General features: G+C 45.3%; 1 protein-coding gene across 1 annotated transcript; it reads left to right on the forward strand.

The window, feature by feature from the left end:
* Nucleotides 1-395: 395 nt before the first annotated feature.
* Nucleotides 396-6314, forward strand: LOC106536955 (scavenger receptor cysteine-rich type 1 protein M130; the record flags this gene model as incomplete). The annotated part of the gene is given in 7 exon segments (XM_014034318.1): nt 396-683; nt 1077-1379; nt 4338-4628; nt 4933-5235; nt 5312-5608; nt 5694-5785; nt 5860-6314. Coding segments are annotated over 5 exon segments (966 nt in total). The 3' UTR covers nt 5968-6314.
* Nucleotides 6315-9183: the final 2869 nt, after the last annotated feature.

Raw genomic sequence — 9183 nt, forward strand, 5'->3', positions numbered from 1 at the left:
GCTGTTATTGCAAGTATGACTCCGCCCCCTGTGAGTAAAAGGTTTGAATCAGGGCCCCAAGGATAGTCAGGTGATGGGGCACATGGCCCTCTATGAACAATAGAGCCAATCGAGGCACTAAGGACCTATAGTTTGGCTGATGGTCCTTTTTTGCATGTGACCAACCTGTTTGTCCCCCARGTGGAGGCGGAGCTTATAAGACTGAGTTCACCTGGAACTCATCAGACTGAAGAAGTGACAAAACTTTTCACTAAAGAAGAACCAATCTAGAGGACTTAATTATTTTTCTTTTTGATTTTTCTACCTGGATTTCTGAGATGTATCAAGACATGATCACTAAATTGTTTGAACTGATTCATTGAACGTGATAAAGAACATTTTTGTTTTTTCTCCAGAACCTGTTGACTCCATCAGGCTGGTTGGAAGAGGCAGTCGGTGTAACGGCAGACTGGAGATAAAACACAGGGAGGAATGGAAAGGAGTGTCAGGTTTATGGACTCAGAGTTTTGCAGATGAAGTGTGTAAACAACTGGACTGTGGCCCTTCTGTTTCACTTAGATATAATAGTTTGAGTTCAATAACAGAAGTCTGGAGACTGTATAGAGACTGTGATGGATCTTCTCTGACACAATGTGTGATAGGGATCGCACTCTCCTCTGATTCCACAGAGGTAACCTGCTCAGGTAAATCCATTTGTCCTTCTTCCTTGAATCGTTCCCTGAACTCTGTCAGATGTAACTGAATCAAACACAGTGTAGAAGAGTGGGAGGCTGAGGGTTTTGTTGGTTTGTAACTGAGGTCGACTGTCAGTGGAAGAGGTTCTGAGTTCTGCAGTTGCTTCACAGGTCCAGTTGGTTGTTAAAGACCCCTGAAAGCAACAACATGAACAGGTTGATCAGTTTGAACTTTGATTGTTTTTATGTGCAGAGGACAGGTGGTGCAGAACACATCAAATCAATCCAATAAATATTTCACAACAACATTTTTCATTTGTTTCTGTTCATATAAACTTTTCCTCCCCATAGATCTGAGAAAATGTTGAAGGTGTCTGATTCTCCTCTCCTCTCTCTGTCCAGACTCAGTCAGACTGGTGAATGGGACTGGTCTGTGCTCAGGCAGACTGGAGGTCAGGTCTGACCAGTCGAACCAGTCCTGGTCCTCATTGAGTGAAGATGGTTTTGACCAGCAGGATGCAGAGGTGGTCTGCAGGGAGCTGGGCTGTGGTCCTCCTTCAGCCCTCCAGGGGGCGCTCTATGGAGAACCAGAGGCTCCAACATGGAGCAGAGAGTTCCACTGTAAGGGCAACGAAGCTGCACTTTTGGACTGTGGCAGTTCTGTTACAAATTATTCTGGTAACGCTGTTGGACTCGTCTGTTCAGGTAAAGAGTTATTCAAAGTAGGAGTAGATGTCATCTCAGTGTGTGTTTTTTTTAAAGAAAATTACCTGTTATATTTAACAAGATATTAAAGTGGTACAAAAAAACTTCCTGTGGGCCCACCACCTGCAGGAGAGYCCATTCGAGTCGGGTACATGATGCCACGGGCAGTAGCCAAAGGCAGGGACCTTGCCACTCTGAGTCTGGCTCAATAAAACTGACTCTTGGGACCTGGAACGTGAGTCTGAYCTTGTGCATGAGGTTGAGAGGTATCGCTTGACCAGGGGTGGGCAGCCCTGGTGCTCGAGGGCCACAGCCCTACATGTTTTACTTTTATCCCTGCTCCAACACACTTGATTCAGTTATTTTATAACCTCGTCCAAGTTCTGCAGAAGCCTGTTAATCACCCATTTATTCAAATCAGGTGTTGTAGAGCAGATACGTTTTTCTGTTCTAACACACACATGCAGGGCTGTGGCCTTCTAGGACTAGGATTGCCCACCTCTGGCCTGGATATTGTTTGGCTCACCTTAGTGCACATCATGTGCTCCAGAACCAATCTCCTCGAGGGGGACTGAACCTTATTCTTCTCTGGAGTTTTCCATGGTGTGAGGTGCCAAGCCGGTGTGAGTCTACTTTTGGCCCACCGACTGGGTGTCTTTGGGTGGGGGTGGGTGGGATAGTTTTTGTGTCTATGCATTGAATGGCTGTTCAGAGCCTTCTTTGAGTGCTTAGCGGGGGAGCTGGAAAGTGCTRCTGCTGGGGGTTGTTAAAGCTCACATGGGTAATGACAGTGTGACCTGGAGAGGCGTGACTGGGAGGAACAGCCTCTCAGATCTGAACCTGAGCAGTGTTCTGTTGTTGGACTTCTGTGCTAGTCACAGTTTGACTATCATGAACACCATGTTCAAACATAAGAGTGTCTATAAGTGCATGTGGCACTAGGACACTCTAGGTCGCAGATCGATGATTGACTTTGTAGTCGTATCATCTGAGCTGTGGCAGTATGTTTTGGACAATCGGGTGAAGAGAGGAGCTGAGCTGTCAACTGATCATTATCTGGTAGTGAGTTGAATCAGATGGCAGAGGGAGATGCCGGACAGACTCAAGCGTGTAGTGAAAATTTGCTGGGAAAGCCTGGCAGYGGAACACGTCAGACAGAGCTTTAACTCACACCTCCGGGAGAACTTCAACCACYTCCCAGCTGAGGTGAGAAACATCGAGTCCGAGTGGGCCATGATCAGTGCCTCAATTGTCCAGACAGCTGCCAAGGATATTATAGCAAACCATTCTGTGGCTGAGGTGGGGGAAGCAGCACTTCACTAACACTGTGCTCAGTGAAGGTGGGGTGCTGTTGACCTCAACCAGTGATGTCATCAGGAGGTGGAAGGAATACTTCTCAAACATTCTCAATCCRKCRGGTACATCTTCTATGGAGGAAGCAGAGTCTGAGGACTTCAGGGTTGGTCTGTCCATAACTGGAGATGAGGTCTCTGAGGTAAAAAGCTCCATGGCYGCAGGGCWCCAGGGGTGGATGAGATCTGCCCTGATTTCCTCAAGGCTCTGGATGTTGTGGGTCTGTCCTGGTTGACACGCCTTTGCAACATCACATGGACATCAGGGGCAGTGCCACTGGATTGGCAGACTAAGGTGGTGGTTCCTCTCTTTGAAAAGGGAGACCGGAGGGTGTGSTCCAKTTACAGGGGCATCACTCTCCTTAGCCTCCAGGTAAGGTCTTTTCAAGGGTACTGGAGAAGAGAGTCTGATCGATAGTCAAACCTCAGATTCTGGTGGAACAATGCAGGTTCTGTCCTGGCTGTGCAACACTGGACCAACTTTTTACCCTCATTAGGGTCCTCAGGGGTCATGGGAGTTTGCTAATCCAGTCTACATGTGTTTTGAGACACGGAGGAGGCTTTCGACCATGTTCTTCAAGGTACACTGTGGGGGCTGCTACGCGAGTATGGGATTCTGGGTCCATTGTTACAGGCCATTCAGTTTTTATACAAGAGAGTTTGGTTCATATTGCCGACAGTAAGTCGGACCCCTTCACAGTGGGAGTTGGACTCCAAGGCTGCCCGTTGTCACAAATTCTGTTCCTAACTTACYTGGACAGAATTTCTCGGTGCAGCCAGGGGGCAGAGGGAGTCCGGTTCGGTGGCCTCAGGATTTCCTCTCTACTGTTTGCAGATGATGTGGTTCTGTTGGCGTCATCATGCCATGGTATCCAACTCTCACTGGTGTGGTTCACAGCTGGGATGAGGATCATCACCTCCAAACCTGAGTCCATGGTCCTCAGTCAGAAAAGGGCGGATTGATCTCTCCAGGTTGGGGGTGAAGTTCTACCTCAAGTGGAGGAGTTCAAGTTTCTTGATCACGAGTGAGGGAAGAATGGAGTGAGACTGACAGTTTTGCGGACTCTGTAATAGTCTGTTGTGGTGAAGAGGCAAGTTGAGCTGTAAGGCAAAGACTATACTCACATGACTATACCCACCTATGGTGAGGGWAGGAACTTTGGTGACTGGAAGATTCAAGATCGTGGATACAAGTGGTCGGAATGAGTTTCCTTCGCAGGGTAGCTGGACTCTCCCTTACAGATAGGGTGAGAAGTTCAGTTATCTGGGAGAGACTCAGAGTAGAGTTGCTGCTCCTCCACATCCAGAGGAGCCAATTGAGATGGTTCATCTAGTAAGGATGCCGCCTGGACACCTCTCTTGGGAGATGCTTCAAGGCATATCCAGCTGGGAGGAGACCCAGAAAAAAGGTAGGACATGCTGGAAAGACTGTCTCTTGTCTGGCCTGGAAACTTCCTAGAATCCTCCCAGAAGATCTGGAAAAGAGGCTGGGGAAAGAGGCCAAGCTGCTCCCCTGCGACTCGACAATAGTACAAGTGGTAGATAAAGGATGCTTTGAAAGACATTTGGTCTGATTAAAACCTTTGGTGTTTTTTTTTCTCTCCAGAACCTGTTGACTCCATCAGGTTGGTTGGAAAAGACAGTCGGTGTAACGGCAGACTGGAGATAAAACACAGGGAGGAATGGAAAGGAGTAAATCTTAGGTTTTTGACCCTGAGTTTRGCAGGTGAAATGTGCAAACAGCTCGACTGTGGCTCTCCTCTTTCAATCAGAACCAAAGATTTGAGTTCAGTAACAGAACTCTGGAGACTGAATGAAGACTGTCTTGGATCTTCTCTAACAAAATGTGTGACATGGACCAGATACTCCTCTGATTCCACAGAGGTTACCTGCTCAGGTAAAACCATTTGTCCTTTGTTGCTGAATCATTTCCTGAACTCTGTCAGCTGTAACTGAATRAAACACAGTGTAGCAGAGAGGGAGGCTAAAGGCTTTGATAAAACAGAATTCACAGGTCCAGTTAGAACACTTAAAGTAACAAACAAGTCAGTTGGTTTGAACTTTGTTTTGATGTGCAGAGGACAGGACACAACTAACAAACCAAGAGATATTTCACAACATTTGTTCTTGTTCAAACAAACCTTGTCTTCATAAAGAAACCGTTGCAGGAGTCTGACCCTCCTCTTCCTCTCTCTGTCCAGACTCAGTCAGACTGGTTAGTGGGTCTAACCTGTGCTCAGGTAGACTGGAGGTGAACTTGAACCAGTCCTGGTCCTCAGTGTGTSAAGCTGACTTTGACCAGCAGGATGCAGAGGTGGTCTGCYGGGAGCTGGACTGTGGTCCTCCTTCAGTCCTCCAGGGGGRGCTCTATGGAGAACCAGAGGCTCCAACATGGAGCAGAGAGTTCCAGTGTGAAGGCACCGAGTCTGCTCTCCTGGACTGTAGAYCAGGTTCAGGTAGAAGCAGCTGCTCACCTGGACAAGCTGTTGGACTRACCTGTTCAGGTAYAGGAGGAGCTGCAGATTTGATTCTGTAACTGCTTCAGTTCCATTTAGTGATTATTATTCTGTCTCTGCTCAGATGGGATCAGGTTAGTGGGAGGGGCCAGCCACTGTGCTGGGACTCTGGAGACGTTTCACCACAAACAGTGGAGACCAGTGGCTGACCTCACAGAAGACTGGAACCAGAAGTCAGCTGCTGCAGTTTGTGCTCAGCTGGGCTGTGGTTCTGTTGTTTCAACAAGAAGATTAAAGACATCTTCAGACAGACCTGTGTGGTGCATCGAGCCTCACTGCCTGCAAAGAAAATCTACCCTCAGAGATTGTTTATATTTTTCTAATTATGAACATGACGACAGCCTTGAGGTGGTGTGTTCAGGTAAAAGATGAAGAACATTTTACAGTATTTGTTTCATATCCTAACTAATTTACCTGCAACCTGATGAGTTGTGCATTTAATTCAGTTTCAGGGTATCTGACTGATATGACCATCAGACTAATGGGGGTCCTGCTGGGTCTGCTGGGATCAATCCTGCTCCTCTACTTCTACTTCAAGGTGCTGTACGCATCATGCAGTGCATTCAGTAGGAAAGCTTCCTGCAGTTCTTCTAAAAGCTGATGTTTTTTCAGACCAGGTCTGGACAGGAGAAAAAGCACGATGCTGACGGCTGCAGAGACGAGTCTCCAGCACCGAGTAGAGCAGAATCTGTATTTCACATTCAGATGAAGAATCAGTGATGATGCTTCAGACAGCTGCTCCCTCCGTACAGACGAGACACCCTCGTTTCATTAACCCAGTTCATCAGTGCTGTGCTTCCAGGTGCAAGACAGTTCAGGTTTCACATTGTTCAGCAGATTAAAGAGGAGTAATCCTGTGTGGATTCTTTTATTGTCTCATTCTGTTCCTYCTGCTGTTTTATAAAGATGTGCGTTAGCCAACAACAAATCAAAGCAACACTTTGTAAGTTGGAGCTGTTGATGAGTGAAATTTCTGCTCCATCAGTCTCTGTACTGAAGCTTCTGTCACTGAGGAAACAGAAGATGGTGATTTGTGTAAATGTTGAGAATAAATATCTTTAAAAGGTTCTGATTTACATCTGGAATGTTCTGTTTTAGTTTATGTTTGAGGATTCTGATGTTTTTAGTTGTGTTGCTGTGAAAAGTTTGCTTCTGTACTCAACTAGTAACTGATCCGCTTCTTTTATTTACTTTAATATTTCTYTAAGTGATTTTAAATCAAAGTTTGATTTTCTGTTTAAATAAAGTTAAGAACTGTTTGGAGATGTGACACGTGGTGGAAGGGTTTGGAAAGAGTTTTTCTCTTTAATATTCCACAAAATTCATCAGAACATTACATTCAAACCATTTAAAATCAGAGCAGGGGCCAATTAATGATCATCTYCCAAAAACTAAAGCAGGACTTTGGTCTGCTTGTTGTGTGTAAAGACAACACCTGGTGGTGGGAAACAGCAATGGGGCGGCTGGGGCGGCTGGGGCGGAGTGGTTAGGGGAGTCGTCCTGGAACCGGAAGGTCACTGGTTCAATCCCCCATCCAGCCGTTTCAGTCATTGTGTCCTTGGGCAAGACACTTCACCCACCTTGCCTACTGATGGTGGTCAGAGGGTCCGGTGGCGCCGGTGCATGGCAGCCCCACCTCTGTCAGTGTGCTCCAGGGCAGCTGTGGCTACAGTGTAGTTTGCCATCATCAGTGTGTGAATGTGTGTGTGAATGGGTGAATATCTGTTAGTGTAAAGCGCTTTGGGGTCCGGAGGGACTTGAAAAACGCTCTATAAGTTCAGTACCATTTTGCTGCCCATCTGTGTGGCAAAGTTCAAAAGTGATTTTGTCCGTCTGTTTTCTTCCTCTTATCCAGGAGACCCAGACTTCCCTCTCCCCAGCCACTTGGACCAGCTCCTCTGGGGGAATCCCAAGGTGTTCCCAGGCCAGCTGAGAAACATAGTCCCTCCAGTGTGTCCTGGGTCTTCCTCTGGGTCTCCTCCCAGTGGGACGTGCCCAGAACACCTCACCAGGGAGGAGTCCAGGAGGCGTCCTAACTAGATCCCATCCAAACCAAGAGAGGACGCTTGCGCTGTATGTTCGCTGCTTCTCAGCGCTAAATGATGCTTTAATACTGCCATATTGTTGGACATTTATCTGGAATTACTTTGTTCAATGGTTTGTCAACCAGTACCCACATGGACAACTTAATTAGCATTCCCTAATTCGGGATTTGGACTTTTGTCAACCTACAGCTCCAGCATAGCAGCACTGACTTTGCTTGAATATAGCTGCTATCATTGTAGCACCTACCTTGCTGCCTCTGTCAACCTCCGTGTCGTCTGGTTTATTCCAGTTGTCATCTTTCGTTGGATTTTTTCCCTGTGCTGCTCTTCAAGGTCTGCTGAAAGAAACAGACTGAAAATCTGGAAATTCTCTGAACCAAAAACCATGTGACATTAGAATGAAGTCATTTTGATTTAAATAAAAGATCTGAGAGTAAATCAGATTAAATCTATCTTTTCTCATCATCATTGGCCTAATGTTTCAGAATGTTTTTATCCTCACCTGGGCCCTCATGCATAAAGGATTGCGCAGCTTTCACACAAAAAGTTGGTGTACGGACAAAATTTAGAAAAGTGCGCCGCATCAAAAAACTCAGATGTATAAAACAGTGTGCACGCAGGTTCCTGCATGCAGGTTTATACATCCCAATGAACGTGGGACTGAGACTCCTCCCCTGACACGCCTCCATTTAAATCTGTAAAATAGATTTAAATGTGTCCAGCGTGTGAGATTCTCCTCAGATTGTCCTCTCTGTAGGATCAGAAATGATTTTTAGATGCAGGAAAATTATACATTAAACGGAGAATGAGTGAGAAAACTGTCTAAATAAGTAGTGTTGTGTAAAAATGTGTTTGCCACACACAAAGGTGTGTGTGGGTGTTGGTGTGTATGCGTGTGTGCTGCAGCGGCGCATGAGGCTGAGTAATATTTCCACCTTTACACGTCTGACTGTAAACACAGAGGAACTGAAGAGTTTGGTAGAACTTAGACAAATATTTATTAAATAGTTGAAGTGAAGAAATGACTCGCAGAGTTTCTGCTGCGGTGTGATTTATATTTTAGAATCATGAAGTCTCTCATTCAGCTGCATGGCTCGACTCAGAACTACAGTAAAATACCTGATTGTAATTTGTTCTGTGTGATATAAATAAATAAATAAATAAATGAACATTTATTCTTCTTGTGCTGATATCATCCTGCAGAACAGCTGACATTGATCATTAAATTACGCACAACTTTACGCAGCAACAAATCTATTGTCTGCATCTTATGGAGCTGAGGAATCATCACAGCTGAGCTGTTCTATATTAATCTGCTGAGTTGACAAAGTTTTTTTTCTCAGTGAGAATTAAAATGTTTCTTAGTCAATTCACACATTTTATTCTCCTCAGCTGTGTGTGCGCTCCGCAGGCCTGCGCTCTGCGTGTGTTTCCAACTACATGACAACAAAATAAAAACAGTTTACAGACTGGATTGAGGTTCTTTTGATCATTATTAGACTGATCTATTTTCTTGTCTGAGGTTAAATGATTTTCAGTCCCGGGGTTCAGTTTCATGATTAAACAATAAACTCAAACTAAAATAAAAATCTAACAGCGTGTTCAGACGCTCCTTACATCCAGAAAACACAACAGAGTCATATTTCTGTGGATTCAGGTCAGATTCATGACTTTGTGGGTTTAAACTGTTTTAAATGTTTGATATATTTTGTGAGTTCCTAAATGAAAAACGTCCAGAAGTGGTAATTCTGATTTTCAGAAACGTTTGCAGTAATGTTTACAGTAATGTTTGCAGTAATCAAAAAGAAAAAAACTGTATATGTCCTCTGGACGGGTTCTTCTCTAATGAAACGTTTCGTCTCTCCTCCAAGAGACTTCTTCAGTCTGAGAG

The sequence above is a fragment of the Austrofundulus limnaeus genome, unplaced genomic scaffold (genome assembly GCF_001266775.1).
Source record: "Austrofundulus limnaeus strain Quisiro unplaced genomic scaffold, Austrofundulus_limnaeus-1.0 Scaffold2052, whole genome shotgun sequence".
NCBI lineage: Eukaryota > Metazoa > Chordata > Actinopteri > Cyprinodontiformes > Rivulidae > Austrofundulus > Austrofundulus limnaeus.